This window comes from Rhinoderma darwinii, chromosome 3 (genome assembly GCF_050947455.1).
Source record: "Rhinoderma darwinii isolate aRhiDar2 chromosome 3, aRhiDar2.hap1, whole genome shotgun sequence".
In the NCBI taxonomy this organism is placed as follows: domain Eukaryota; kingdom Metazoa; phylum Chordata; class Amphibia; order Anura; family Rhinodermatidae; genus Rhinoderma; species Rhinoderma darwinii.
Genome location: NC_134689.1, coordinates 154,150,158 through 154,166,469, shown reverse-complemented (window position 1 = coordinate 154,166,469; position 16,312 = coordinate 154,150,158). Strand labels below are relative to the sequence as shown.

The 16,312-nt window shown below is 40.3% G+C and overlaps 1 protein-coding gene across 1 annotated transcript in view; it reads right to left on the bottom strand.

Annotated features, from left to right (window-relative positions):
• Positions 1–1,630: 1,630 nt before the first annotated feature.
• Positions 1,631–16,312, bottom strand: part of CAND1 (cullin associated and neddylation dissociated 1) — a 35,200-nt gene continuing 20,518 nt past the window's right edge. The window contains exons 8-15 of the mRNA XM_075856916.1: positions 14,189–14,481; positions 12,748–12,889; positions 11,132–12,625; positions 9,622–9,717; positions 6,433–6,602; positions 6,187–6,351; positions 4,201–4,308; positions 1,631–2,776 (exon numbers count right to left, since the gene is read on the bottom strand). Coding sequence (XP_075713031.1) covers positions 2,552–2,776; positions 4,201–4,308; positions 6,187–6,351; positions 6,433–6,602; positions 9,622–9,717; positions 11,132–12,625; positions 12,748–12,889; positions 14,189–14,481 — 2,693 coding nt within the window. The 3' untranslated portion in view covers positions 1,631–2,551. The remainder of the gene's footprint in view (positions 2,777–4,200; positions 4,309–6,186; positions 6,352–6,432; positions 6,603–9,621; positions 9,718–11,131; positions 12,626–12,747; positions 12,890–14,188; positions 14,482–16,312) is intronic.

The following is a 16,312-nucleotide window of genomic DNA, read 5'->3' as shown; positions in this document are numbered from 1 at the left end:
CACACCTTTTTTTTTAGATTTACTTAGTGTCGGGCTCCTAATGACAGCAGCTTATACCCATGGTAGTGTCCCCCAGTATATACTTTGATGAGAAAAATTGACTTGTCTCGATTTTTAGAACAAATAATAGGACTGATTGGACCATGAACAGAAAGTTGGACTGACTTATTTGCCATTCACCTTGTGGAAACCGCTCATCTAGCGCACTAGCAAGGTCTTGGTGCATTAGACCTGTGCATCCAAATAAGGTATTTTTCTTGAAGGACTTTAGAAAGAAGCCTGCCACTTTTATTCGCAAACTTCGTTGCTTAAATACGTCTTCTATACATCTTATTCTGAGACTAGGAGGCTTAGAGCTTAAGATCTTAGTGTTGCATTTAGGAGCATTTGTTTGTGTTGCTCCTCTAGTCCATTTTCTTGAGGCCTGACTAAGGTTTCTTGCCGAGTCTCTTTGGACTCTGGGACCATTCATAGAGATGAGCTCCATTATTACTAACCATGAGAGCTCCCACTTACGAATAGCAGCTGTATCCTCATTTATATGAGCCTGGTTTGAGTCTTTTCTCTAATCTCCTCTTAAGAAACAGTGAAACAGAATACAGATACACCTTTAATAGTGGGAGAACTATTACAATTCTGAGGAGTTCATTTTACAGAATAAACTTTTAGAAGTGGTTATGATAAAACATCGGCCCCAAGTCACAAAACAATTTCAGAGTAGACAGCCAATTTAGTCTTTATTCGTAAGGAACTACTGAAGAGTAGACAGGTGCTATTATGGGCTTTCTGGTACTTTGGAAACATTATAAAGCTAGATTGCTTCAAGTAAATGTATCAGTTACACTGAACATATGGCAGATTAAAAGGTCTTTTAATCATTCCTTAAAATTATATTAAAATAAAAAGACAAAACACTAAATTTAGGTAGTTTTGAAACCACAGACAAGCCCCACAGATGGCTTGTGTAAATAAATTCCAAGCAAAGGGCTCATGCATACTGCCATATTATGTATCTCTGTTGTATGGATTCACAATACAGCACCCATAGAGAGGCATGCCTGTACTTTCCCTCTGTATGCTTCAGACATTATAGAGGCAGGCGGAATCTGTGGTTGGGTCGGGTATTGTGGCATACGCCATCACATGCCAATTATAGAAGTATACTATGCCGTACAGAGGCATCACATGGAGCGCCTATGACTGTTACGGGACTGTAGGGAATCTGTATGCTGCCATACAGGCTCAGTGCACTTGGCTATGCCATGTACATGGCAGCCATAAAAATAAAACAGCTTTATATTGCAAAGGAAATGCTATATGTTGTGCTACCCTTTACGTTCGGAGTGACTATTTAAGAGAACAAAATCATATGCCAAACTGAAATATGATTTTCTTAAGGGGGTTGTCTAAAATTAGGGGGGGCGGGGGGGTGTTGAGTGGTATTTTTTATTTGTTTTAGTTTTTCACCAGAATCAGTGCAATGGCTGTCTGGTATTGCAGCTTAACCAGATTCACTTGTTCATATTCAGGTGAAAATAAAAATATCACTTACTTCTTCTATGTTACATTGTCAAAATGTACAAAAATGTGCCATGTAAACCATATCTGATGAACAGTAATGCAAAATGAAGAGCACGTAAGCCAGTTATTTATTGATGTTCCCATGTATGTGGTATGAACACAACTTGTTTATTTTCCAAAATGGCAATTATCTTCACTTCTATTATATATATTTTTTTTGTGTTTCCATTTGAAGGAATCTGCCAACTCTTCAACAAAAGCTATAGTTTCACACAACTTATAAAACCTTGATGAAATAGGTTATCTAGAGCAATCAGGAGCCTACATTGAACTGTTTAAGTGTTCTGCAAAGACGCTAGGACAATATATTATAGTACACTTAAATGCTTGTCAATTCCTTAACATTAAAACTGCACGTGAAACAATATGCAGTTTCTGTAGAAATGCATGCTATCTTACAGACATTATATACTGTATGTGTGAACCCAGTCATGCAAACTAAGTGCAGATTAGGGATAAAGGTCCTTCACCACAAATTTAAAAGGGAATCTTTACTTCTCAATCATGTCTGGTGTAAGAAATATTACAACCACTTTGATCTGCAAGCCAAAAGAAGCCTTTTATGAAGTGAAAGGAAGGAACATAAGTAATACAAAAAGCTAATGTGTTCATCTCTGAAACCAGAGACTAAAGAAAACGGAATAAAAATATGTTCATGGTCCGTTTTAACAGTTTTAATCCTAAACAATACAGGGGAAATGGATGCTGGAAGGTTATTTCCATACATTACATATTTTAACTTTCACCATCTTTAAAATGGCTGAACCAATAACCTCTTTATTATGGAAACATATTCCTGGAATAAAGGCTACAAAAAGCAACAATGGAATTAAGCCAAACCCCCTCCTTAAAGAATGTGGAACATTGTGAAGCTTTGAACGCAAGATCTCAATCTTTTGCCTTATTTAGAACCTGTCAATTTCAGTGCATTATATGGATCAATGTTATGGTCCCACTCGAGTAGGAATATTTAGGTTGTGTCCATTGAGTCCAGGTTGGCAGATGAAGTATCTTTTTGAATACTTTCAAATATTGCAGCAAGTTCAGGATTTGAGCTGATCTGGGACTGGAATTCACTCATTAAGGGGCTCTTTTCTGCTTCAGGAATGGTTAAAAGTGCTGCCACTGCTCTCATTGCTGAGCGCTTTAGTTCATCTTGCTTCTCAAATTCTTGTTTCACAGAGTTTGCCTTCACCTGCAGATTAAGAAAATGTACGCCTCAATAAAACGCTTTCATATAAAACAATGTCCCAGATGGCTTATCGTGTGTACACACACACACACACACACACACACACACACACAATCTGGGCCTTCTTAGCATAGAATCCTCCAGCTCACCAGTCTTGCGTCTCAGGATCAAACAGCACTGTGATCTGTGCGACAGCTCGTGGCAAATATCGTAGAGAAAAAAAAAGGATCGATCCAGTGCTGATAAATCGTTAAAAGGAAGCAATGTCCCTAATTCTATTTATAAACAGAGCTTAAAGGCAATGTGTTGCCAGAAAAACATGTTTTGTTTTTTTAAATTAAACATTTAGTGTGTGGGTGATTAAACATTGTTCAAATTTTTTTTATTTTTTTCACGAGTCAGGAAATATTATAAATTAATTCTAATTTATAAAATTTCCCATTTCTGGTCACTAGATGGAGCTATTCCCAAAATTGCAGCATTGCAAAATTGGGTAAAAAGCCCTCGCTCTAGTGAGCTCTCAGCATCCCCCCCTCCTTTATCCTGGCTAGTGCCGGGATAAACGAGGGGTTTGAACGGTGTAACCTCCTACACTGTGTGTCGCCATTTTTTGAGCTAACACACAGTGTAGTAGGTTTACATACAGTAGTAAACACACACACAAACACGAACATACATTGAAATCTCTTACCTGCTCCTGCCGCCGCGGCTCCCTCCGGCCCGTCCGCTCCGTCTGCTGCCGCTGGTCCAAGTGCACAAGTCCGGAAGCCGCGACCGGAAGTAGTAATATTACTGTCCGGCTGCGACTTCCGGTCCACAGGAAAATGGCGCCGGACGGCGCCAATTTCAAGTTGGACTGTGTGGGAGCGGCGCATGCGCAGTTCCCACACAGACGCCGTACACACATGTGAATGGGACGGGAGCCGTTCGCAGTCCCTATGGGACTGTGGCTGCCGTATTCCATGTCTGTATGTGTCGTTAATCGACACACACAGAAATGGAACAAAAAATGGCAGCCCCCATAGGGAAGAAAAAGTGTACAAATAAGAAAAAGTAAAACACAAACACACAAATAAATATAAACGTTTTTAATAAAGCACTAACATCTTGAACATATGAAAAAAATTTCTGTGATGACACTGTTCCTTTAAGATATCGGGATGCAATGAGAGGTGGTTTGTAATAATAATTTGCCAATTATTATTACAAACCACCACTCATTGCATCCCGATATTTTAAACTCTGTTTATAAATATAATTAGGAACATTGCTTCCTTTTAACGATTTATCAGCACTGGATCGATCCTTTTTATTCTCTAAGAAAAGTGACCACATGCCTTAATGGTTTCCTTTTAGTAGTAAAAAAATGAAAAAAAAAGTCTAATAAAAAATACATCAGAAATGAATCTACGCAAAAAGTAACATACCTTTGTTGTACAGGTGGCACGCAACGGTTCTACCAATCTATCCAGCCTCTGCAGTACAGCACTTGGACATAAGGTAGACAATCGTACCAACATCAAAAATGTCAGCATCTATAGAAGAAAAAAACAAACATAAGAATACAGTGCATTCGCAAAGTCTTCAGACCCTTTCACTTTAACATTTTGTTATGTTGAGGCCTTGTGCTAAAATAAATAAAAAAATCAAGTTTTCCCCCATCATTCTGGGGGAAAATTAATATTAATTAATGGGGTATTAATCATTAATACCCCATAATGACAAAGTGAAAACAGAATTATAGACATTTTTGCAAAATTATTACAAATTAAAACCTCAAATTTCGCATGGACATAAGTATTCAGACCCTTTGCTAGGACACTTGAAATTTACCTCCCATTTCTCTAGGTCTTTGAGATGTTTCTACACCTTGATTGGAGTCCACCTGTGGTAAATTCATTTGATTGGACATACACCCCTGTCAAGTAATCGGGGGAGAAGGGCCTCGTAAAAGACGTGACCAAGAACCCAATGGTCACTCTGGCTGAGCTCCAAAGATCCTGTGTGCAGATGGGAGACACTTTCAGAAGGTCAACCATCACTGCAGCACTCCACCAATCTGGGCTGTATGACAGTGTGGCCAGAAAGAAGCCTCCTCTCAGTAAAAAAAAAATAAAAAAAAAAATAAAATAAAAAAAAACACATAAAAGCCCACCTGGAGTTAGCAAAAAATGAAAAAAATAAATAAAAAAAATATACCTAAGGCTGGATTCACACAGTTTTTTTGCAGGCAGAAAATCTGCCTCAAAATTCCGTTTGGAATTTTAAGGCAGATATTGCCCTGCCTGCACGCCGATTTTGCCTGCGGCCATTGAGCGACACGGGCAAAAAACGCAGCGAAATACGCTTTCTCTGCTTCCCATTGATGTCAATGGGAGGTCAGAGACGTAAACGCCCGCAGATAGGGCATTTCCCTTTTTCACCGCTAGCCGTTTTTTCCACTCACGGGAAAAAACCGCCTCTGTCTCCCATTGAAATCAATGGGAGGCATTTTCGGCCGTTTTTTGGCGCGGTTTCCAAGTCAAAAAAACTCAGTGTGAACTGACCCTAAAGGACTCTCAGACTGAGAAACAAAGATTCTGTGGTCTGATGAAACGGAGATTGAACTTGTTGGCCTCAGTTCTAAGCGTCATGTCTGCTCATTACCTGCCCAACGCCATCCCCACAGTGAATGATGGTGGTGGCAGCATCATGGGGTGGGGGTGTTTGTCAGCGGCTGGGACAGAGAAACTGGTCAGGGTTGAGGGAAAGATGAATAGGGTATAGTACAGATATTCTTAATGAAAACCTGATCCAGAGTGCTCTGAACCTCAGACTGGGACGAAAGTTCACCTTCCAACAAGACAATGACCCGCAGCACACAGCCAAGACAACACAGGAGTGGCTTAGGACAACTCTGTTAATGTCCTTGAGTGGCCCAGCCAGAGCCCTGACTTGAACCCAATCGAATACCTCTGGAGAGACCTGAAAATGGCTGTCCACTGACGGTCCCCATCCAACCTGACAGAGCTTGAGAGGATCTGCCGAGAAGAATGTCAGAGGATCCCCAAATCCAGGTGTGCAAACCTTGTGGCATCATACCCAAGAAGACTGGAGGATGTTATCACTGCCAAAAGTGCTTTAACTAGGTACTGAGTAAAGGGTCTGAATACTTATGTCAATGCAATATTTTACTTTTTCCTTCTCAATAAATTAGCAAAGATTACTAACATTCTGTCTTCACTTTGTCATTATGGGGTATTGAGTGCAAAATGATGGGGAAAAACTTGCATTTTTATTTTAGCACAAGGCCTCATAACAAAATGTGAACAAATTGAAAGGATTTGAAGACTTTCCGAATGCATTTCATTTGTATAGTACAGGTGAGACTATACCAGTTGCAGTATATTTAAAAAGAACTAGCTTAAAGTTACCTTAATGTCATAATGATCCTTTAAACCATCTTCCACATGGTTTAAGAATTCAAAGATGTCTAGTCTGTCTAGACAGCTGTCAAGAAGAGTGTACATACACTCAAAGGCTGCTTTCCGGATGTCAAGCCCATCATCAACAGTGTGTTTGAAAGGGCCCATTTCCACCTGAAATAAATATATGTCAAAATACACCGGAAAACAGACCAGAAATCAATTGTAGAAAAGCTCAACGCTAACTTCACCAACCTCTCTTATCAGCTCTTTTCTGACTTTTGTTTCATTGTAAAGATGAGGAAGAACAGAATCAAGCAAATCTCGGATCAATGAGGGCTTGTTGTGTGCAGCAGAATTAAAGGTCACTAAAGCTACTCGTCTCACATTCAAGTCTGGGTCCTCCAAGGTCTTCAAAAAGTCACCTGATGCAAACAAAGTTAGATAATAAGTTGTGATTGTTGGCGTAATAAATTAAATTCTGCCTTAGAATTTTACGACTAAGGCTGCGTTGTCATCAGTGTTGTCTTTCCATTGAGGTGTTCTGTCGGAGGAACCCCTCAATGGAAAGGCAAACGGAAACCTTAGCTTCCAATTGCATCACCATTGATCTCAATGGTGACGGAAACGTTGCTAATGGTTTCCGCTTGTCACCGTTGACAGGGTTCCGTTGTTTTTGACGGAATCAATAGCGCAGTCAACGGAGGCTAAGGTTTCCCCGACTGAAACCCTAAACGGAAAGAGACGCTGATGTGAACAGGCCCTAACTATAGCAGAACACACACACCAAATAGATTGGCATAAACAATGTAACCAAATCTGCAACTTTATAAAAGGCAGGCAAAACCAAATACAGCTGTGACAATATCTTTAACCCCTTAATGACCAGCCTATTTTAGACCTTAATGACTAAGCCATTTTTTACTTTTCTCCATCGTCTCATTCAAAGAGCTACAACTTTTTTATTTTTGCGTCGATATAGTTGTATAAGGTCTTGTTTTTTGCGGGACAAGTAATTTAGAATAGCACCATTTTGGGGTACATAGTTAATCAATAAATTATTTTATTAACTTTTTTTGGGGGGGGGTGGAAAAAATCCTGCAATTTTGCCACACTTTTTTGCGTCCTAAATTTACGCAGTTTACCATGTGGTATAATTAACACAATAACTTTATTCAGCGGGTTGTTACGATTGCAACAATACCAAATTTGTATAGTTTTTGTATGTTTTACTGCTTTTACACAGTGAAAACACTTTTTTTTTCAAAATTATTTGTTTTTGTGTCTTCAGATTTGAAGAGCCATAACTTATTTTTTCGCCGATGCATTTGTAGGAGGCCTTTTTTTTTTGCGGGGCGACTTGTAGTTTTTACCGGTACCATTTTGGAGTAGATGCGACTTTTTGATCACATTTATATAACTTTTTTTTTTTAAGGCTGGATTCAAAGAAAACAGCAATTTTTGCATAGGTTTTTATTTTACTTTTTACGACGTTCACCGTGCGGGTTAAATGATGTAATAAGTTTATAGTTGGGGTCGTTACGGACGCGGCGATACCAAATATGTGTAACTTTTTTACTTTATTTTGTTTTTTAATAATAAAACAGTTTTTTTACTAGTCCCACTAGGGGACTTCACTATGCGATTATCCGATCGCATTTATAATACACTGCAATACTTCTGTATTGCAGTGTATTATGCCTGTCCGTGTAAAACAGTCAGGCATCTGCTAGGTCATGCCACAGGCATGACCTAGCAGGCGTCCACTACAGGCAGACCTGGGGGCCTTTATTAGGCCCCCGGCTGCCATAGAAGACACCGGATATTGCTCCCTCCCTCTCTCCAAAACAATTCCGACACGGCGCTCACTATCGAGCGCCGCATCTGAGGGGTTAAATGTGCGATATAGATACTAATAGATCTTACCCGCTCGAGCAGGAATGCCCCCAGCTACCTTTGGTAGCAGAGATTTGACAGCTCCCTGCTCAGTTTACTTATTTCGATGCAGCGCCGTAAAAAGGCTATTGCATCGGAATAAAGCTAGTTAGTGGCTGCCGTAAAAACACTATGGGGCGGTCACTAACGGGTTAATGACCAGCCTATTATAAACCTTAATGACTAAACTATTTTTTGCGTTTTTCTATCGTCGCATTCCAACAGCTATAACTTTTTCTTTTTGCGTCGACATAGCTGTAGAAGGTCTTGTTTTCAGCACTATTTTGGGGTACATATAACTTATATTAACCTTTTGGGGGGGGGGGGTGGAATAGAAATAAAACCCATACATTTCACCACCCTTTTTTGGCGTCTTAGATTTACTCCGTTTACTGTGTGGTATTTTATTCAGTGGGTCATTACGGTTGTGGCGATACCAAATTTATACAGATTTTGTATGTTTTACTACATTTACACAGTAAAAACACTTTTTTCAAAATTATTTGTTCTTGAGTCGCCGTGTCTTAAGAGCCATAATTGTTTTATTCTTATGCCGATGCAGTTGTATGAGGGCTTGTTTTTTGCGGGACGACTTGTATTTTTTATTGGTACCATTTTGGAGTACATGCGACTTTTTGATCACTTTTTATCAACTTTTTTTTTGAAGGCAGGACGAACAGAAAACAGCAATTCTGGCATTGTTTTTTATTTTACTTTTTACGGCGTTCACCGTTAAATAACAATCGCTTTATAGGTGGGGTCGTTACGGATACGGTGATACAAAATATGTGTAATATTTTAATTTTTGTTTTCTCATATTAAAGTATATTTTGAGAGATATAGTGGGTTTTTCCTTTTGTTTATTTGGGATTTTTATTTATTCATTAACTTTATTAAACTTTATTTCTAGTCCCACTAGGTGACTTCACTATGCGATCTTCTGATTGCTTTTAGAATACACTGCAATACTTCTGTATTGCAGCGTATTATTGCCTGTCAGTGTAAAACTGACAGGCACCTGCTAAGTCATGCCTCAGGCATGGCTTAGCAGGCATCCACTACAGGCAGACCTGGGGGCTTTTGTTAGGCCCCCGGCTGCCATAGAAGCCATTGGAACCCTGCGATTGCAATTGCAGGGTGCCGATAGGGCGGGAGGGAGCATCCTCCCTCCAAAACCACTTGGATGCGGCGCTCGCTAGTGAGCGCCGAATAAAGGAGTTATACGGGTGAGATCGATGTTGAAATCAATCCCACCCGTTAGCCGGACACCTGCACTGTCTTTAGACCGTCGGACACCCGCTTTATCCGACACCGGACACCAGTGCCGGGCTTATGCAAGAGTGCCGTGAAAAGGCAGCGCTCTGGCATAAGTACCCTTAACGACCGCCGTAGAAAGGCGTATTGGCGGTCATTAAGGGGTTAAATATAATAAATATTTAGAATGGATTAACTATTCATCAATGAATATCAACTACTTAGAGATTGCTGCTATCAGCATGTTAAGCTTACCAATACAATTTTTCAGCAGAGGATCAATGGGCTGTGGATGGTCAGAAATTGTAAACTTAACAGCTGTTACTACAGAGCTTCGTGCATAAGATGAACCTAGAAGAAATTTAAAAATAAAATAATTTCAACTTTACATTCAATAACCTATCAGACATGGAAGAGAATGTAAATTGCATCTGGCCTGTCCTTAAAGGTTTTCACTGACTGACCCACAGTGAGTGTCAGAATGAAGTGGCCGCAGCAGTATTTAAGTGCCTCAAACGTCAGACCCCCACTTATCTGAATATGCCGTAACATTCTTAGATGACAAAAGACAAATTATGCATGGCCGTGTCTGGTCATCTTCTGCAGTAAGTCCAGCTTAGTCAAACCTTATAGAAAAGAACCACTGAGGAGATCCCATCACCTAGCCCAGGCACTGAGCATGAGCCACAAGTACAACCGTCTAAACCACCATGGGAGTCTGGTTAATGCATTCAGATATGGCCAGACAGTGACTAAGCGACTATTAAGCGCATTGATTATTAAAAAGAGGTTTTCTAATCAATCTTGGACATTTCGGACTTATCTACAGGATCTCTCAAATGTCAGATAGATGTGGGTCCCACCTCTGGGACCCGCATTTATCTCTAGAACGGGGCCCCCTAAACAGAGTTCTATTTTTTTGTGCTCACGCTGACACCCGGCCACCTCCTGATTACATGTTCGGGACATGGTCGGGAGTTACAGAAACCGCGCAACTCGCTGAGCTACGCCATTTCCGTAAATCCTATAGTAGTGAATGGCAGTTATGGAAGCAGCGTAGCATGCAAGCTACGTGGTTTCCGAAACTACTATTCAGTTCTATGGGACTTACAGAAACAGAGTGCCTCAGCGAGTTACGCTGTTTCCGTAACCCATTCCCATGTAATCAGTAAGTGGCCGGGAGGCAGCGTGAGCACAAGAAGCTAGAACGGTGTTTAGGGGGCCCATTCTAGAGATAGGTGGTGGGACCCGCACCTGACATTTATGACATATCCTGTGGATATCCAAATCTAAAGTATTTGAAGCAGCACAAATCCCGATATCAGGAGAGGTGTCACGCTGTAAAATCAGACAAACCCAGTCTGACGTAATGTAATGCTCAAAAAAAGCACGGTTGAACAGCAGCCCACGTCTCTCAAGCTTGAGAAAGACCCTCCACTTGTCACGGGTTGAAGCGTTGCCATTTTTTTACTGGATGTTTGACCAATAAAAGAATATATTGATTGAAATTTGGGAGACGTGGGCTGCTGTTCAACCACGCTTATCCTGTGTATATGTCATAAATGTTCTTTGTGGGAAACCCCCTTTAAGTATCTAAAAATGGATAGAGACTACATGCAAGAAGCAGTAAACCATTAAGCTGGTAAGAACGAACCATGAACCAATGAAAAAAAACAAAAAAAAAAAAAACATATTGCACTATTCCTTCATGATTCTAAAGAACTATTGGCGTCTTACACATTATAGATACTATTTATACACGTACCTGCAGCCAAGTATCCTTTGAGCCGTGGTAAGAGCGTCTCCGGATCTATCAATGTCAGCTTGCCCAAGCATTCTGCAACAACATTCCTGGTTCCTTCCTCAGCACATTCAGAGTGTTTAAGCAGTAAAGACCAGATGTTTTCAACATATGGCTTAAGGCCCACTACTGATGCCGAGCTTATGATCTCTTTTAAGGAGTGAAGTAGAAGGTATTGCCTTTTGGGCTGACTAGTTATCTCTTGTAAGACAAATGGCAGATACTCGGGTAGATTACCTACACTAATACTTCCAAGGGCATAAGATGCTGCAGATTTTACTTCTTCACTAGGAGAGGAAAACGCTTCCAATATAACAGATTTTAGCTCTAGCTGTCCACTGAGATCAATGTGATGTCCAACTTCACCTAAAGAAAGCAAAGCCAAGAGACGAATTGAATCTGTAGACCTTGAGTTTTTAACGTCTTGGATAAACTGACCAACAACAGCGGGTCCCTCTTTTGGGCATGCCCGAGTAAGTGCTGCTACGCATTTGGCAATAGAATAGTACGACTGCTTGTGGGTGAGAGCCGTATTCTGGGCATATACCGGGCCTGTCAGCATACGCAGTAAATCCATATACCCCAAACTGGCAGTTGCTGTCACGACTAAGGCTTGGAAAAACTCCAACATTGCACTAAGAGCTCCTCCTTGAAGTAGCGGTGACCTCACAAGCCCAATCAGTTCAAGAAGGATAGATCCACTAATCTTTGACAGAGAGGATGGATAAACCTTAGCTAATGTGGTCAGAAAGCTTATTGCCATCTGAGACACATGCATATCGCTTTCACTAATAAGAGGTGGAAGCTCGTCCAGCACTGCATCAATCATTGATGCAGTCAGGCTGTCACTATAATTTTTTATCAAAATATCTAGAGCAGAAAGAGTGCCAAGTTTTAACGCTCTCTGATTCTTCCGTAGAAATGAGGCAAGGATAGGCACCCCTTCTCCCAGGATTGGCCTCAGATCAATTTTCAATGGCGATCCAGCTATTAACGTTAGAGCTTTAACTGTAGTCAACCGAGTGATCTCGTTCTTCAGTCTCTCAAGGAATATTTGAAGTGTGCTGGGGAGATCACTTCCCAAATTATCACCTAGACTACATATTATTTGACCCATGCAGGAGATTGCACGTTCCTTTACTTCTTGATCAATATCTGCGGCTTTTAACCTCTTGATTGTACATGTAAACAAATCTTTTATGTAAGGGGTTGCATCGAAGGAAGAGGGCCGATCCAGTGGTCTAATGACTTTCACGAGCTGTTGAGTAACTAAGAGGGCTTCAGATGTGATTTTGTAAAATGGATCTCCAACACAAATGACTACAGGTGCCACCAAGGCCTGGACATGCGAGTGGAAGACTTGAGGAGAATGATTGCAGAGGATTACATACAAACATGACAAAGCATCTATCTTCAGGTTAGATGAACTGGACTTGTCATTTAATGAAAAGATAATTCCTGCAAAACAAACAAAAAGGGGGAAGTAATGAACATGGCATAATCCTCGTTCAGTACACCGTGTATATTTTATAGACAGAGGATTACAACAGCATGCTAATCCAAATGTGAAAGTCACGAACCTGGTACAAGAACAGGAACATGTTGTGTCAAAGCCCCAGGCAACACATTGACCAACTCCGTCAGCATATTAAAACAACACTGCCGCGTCTTCACGCTCTTTTCCTTCATTTGTTTGTGCAGTGATTTTACAATGTTCGGTACCTACAGATTACACAAAGGAGTAATACTAACGTAAGGGTTAAAATGTTACAGCCAGAACTGATGAAAGTAGTTACAAAACAGTAAGGTAAGGAAACTAAATTTTGCCTAAATTATCGATTCTCTAAATTTTATGCTTTTTAAAAAAATTAAAAAAAATGTTCTCCGTCTCACATTTATAAACATACGTTTCCATATATGAAAAACAAATGGCTTTCAATTCTTAACCCAAGGGTTTTATAGTAAGCCGAGGAAAGACAATAATAGCTTGAAATATTAATATAAATGCCACTATGTTCACATCTTATTCGGAGGTTCCATCAAATTTAAAAGGAAAAAAAAAAAGAGCGGCATGCTGCGCTATTTATCCCATCAAAACAACGAACCGCATTGACTTCTTTAGTGCGACGGATCCAGCACGGTGTCTTGGCTTCGGTTATAAACAGAAGCCCTGACACAGATTTAAACAGAACCTATCCCATGTTTAGCAAAGCTAAAAACTACTTCTACCTCCCAAGCTACCTATTCAGATTGCAGTATCCACGCTATCCCAGCACATTACTGTTTGTAAGCTTGCCAAACAAAATGGAGTAAATAAAACTTTCCCTCCACTTTTTACTTTACTCTTAGCAAGCAAAGTGTCCTAAATACACGTCGCAAAAGCCCTAAATATGGGCACCGGTGTACGACATGCACGCTATTCAATGTAACATTTAATAATGGGATGATGGTCTTCTAAAGCAGCTATCAGTTTCTCTTAACTTCTAGATAGATTTATTGCATAAAAAGCATGATCATTGTACTGCGCAATACGGAATAGTTACAAGCACGTCTGCTTTGTTTCAATTAGTGATTATTTTAACGATCTCTGTTTAAAACCTCAGCTCTGACATCTAACTGGCACCGCTTTACACTTGGCGGTTCACGGTGAAGATTAAGCACGGATTGTGCACTAAAAAAAGATTACATAAGTACAATACATGTGAGTAGGGTTTTAACCCATTTCAGAAAGCGGCTCCTTGGGCGATACGCAGATCCCGCGTCATGCACCCCCAGCAAACTGCTAATTTTGCTGGGGGGAATTCGAGGTGGTCACTGTAATGAGAATGTAGTATTACATGGAGGCCATTTAAATAAATAGCCATCCTTGTACAGCTCGAGTCCACTAGAGAGGGTCCCCCCTCTGATGTACAATCCCTTTAACTATACAATTATCTAGCTTTATTTATATTAAACAAAACAAAAAAACAACCACCTTATTTTCTGTAATATAGTATTAAAAAGGCGGATTGAGACACCAACCTGGCTCTGCAGCATTGTCAAGGGAGTCTCTCCCTGTTCCATTGCATCCGGGTCACAAAGCCAGCTTTGTACAGGCCTAGTCTGTTTCAAAAGTGACAGATATGCATGAAACACATCAGCCTTAACATTCTCTTCACGTTCTTTGAACCTGGCTATCAATGCCGGAGAGACAGTCTTGTAAAATTCTGGCAGCATCTCATGGCGAGTGCTGACCACAGCATCCAGGCACTTTGCTGCTGCACGTCGCACCTTCCAACTCATATCATCATCATCACTGTACTCATCATCACTACCTGCAGCCAGACAGAAAGGTTACACTTTTACAGAGATTTAACTTAAAGGAAGGGTGTCGCGAAAAATAATTTTTTTGTATCAATTTGCTTTTAGTGTTTTATTTTTTTTTTTAAATATTTGTGTGTTGGTTTTACTTTTTTTTTTATTTTCCAACTTTTTCTTCTCTATGTGGGCTGCCATTTTTTTTTTTCATCTCTGTATGTGTCGATTAACGATACATACAGAGATGGAATACGGCATACACAGCCCCATAGAGAATGCGAACGCCGTCTGTGCATGCGCCGCTCCCACACAGTCCAAATGGAAGGTCTTCGGCCGAGCGACATCCGACACCACTTTCTTGTGGACCGGAAGCTGCGGCCGGACAGAAAGATTACTACTTCCGGTCGCGGCTTCCGGACATGTGATTAGAAGCAAGCACTAGGCGCGGACGGACCGGAGGCAGCAGCGGCGGCAGGAGCAGGTAAGTTATGTTTGTGTATGTTCGTGTTTTGCTGTGTGATTAGCACTGTATGTAAGCCTACTACACTGCATTCGCTCAAAAAATGGTGACACAGTGTAGGAGGTTTGAACATTCAATCCCCTCTTTTCTCCTGGCACTAGCCAGGATAAAGGAGGGGGGATTGTTTGAGGACGCTAGAGCGAGTGTGTCTTATCAAATTTTGCCGCATAAAGCAATGTGGTTGCTTTACCACATGCCAATGCTGTAATTTTGGGAATTGCTCCCTCTAGTGACCAGCACAGGGAAATGTTATAAATTAGAATCTAATTTATAATATTTCCTGACTCGTGAAATTTTTTTTTACAAATTAGAACAATGTTTAATCATTTATACACGAACGGTTTAACTAAAAAAAAAAAAAAAACACATTTCTAGCGACACATTCCCTTTAAATTTACAACAAAAAACTGTCTCATTGCTACTCTGCTAAAGATTGCTCAATGGGAAAACCAACGTCACTCAAGAATTACTGCATCCAAGAACAGAATCATCCTTCATGCATACTTAGTTGGTGACAGGCTAAAAAAACAAAACAAGTAATTAATATTTAAGGCAATAGATAATACAGTGAGAACTTTGTTTTTCTTAAAGGAGTTTTTAATATATTCTTTGGATAGGCCATCAATATTTGATTGTGGGGGTCAGACTCCTGTCACCTCTGCAGATCAGGTGAATGAAGAGGCCTCAGGCGCATGAAATAAGCACAGCAACTACTGTATGTTCAGTGCTGCGCCTGGGTAAACAAGAACGCAGAGCTTTATCCCCGTTAGCTCATCTGCATAGGTGCCAGGAGTCTGACCTCCACAATCAAATATTAATGGCCATCAACATTAACCCCTTTTCGCTGTGGCCACTTTTGACCTTCCTGACAGAGCCTTATTTTTCAAATCTGACACTTTATGTGGTAATAACTTCGGAATACTTTTACCTATCCAAGCGATTCTGAGACTGTTTTCTTGTGGCATATTGGACTTTATGTTAGTGAAAAAAACTGTAGTCGATAAATTCAATATTTATTTGTAAGAAACAGCAAAATGGAAAAAATTCGTAAAAATTAGGATTTTTCTCAAATTAAATGTATCTGCTTGTAAGAGATAGTAACTATTTTGTGTGGTATTACTATATTCTCATGGTTTTTTGAACGTCCTTTTATTTTTCTAGGACGTTACAAGGCTTCGAACTTTAGCAGCAATTTCTAATTAATTTTTTTCTGTAACACAGAAGGTTTTACAAGAGAAACGCAACTCAATATTTATTGCCCAGATTCTGCAGTTTTTAGAAATATCTCACATGTGGCCCTAGTGCGGTAATGGACTGAAGCACCGGCC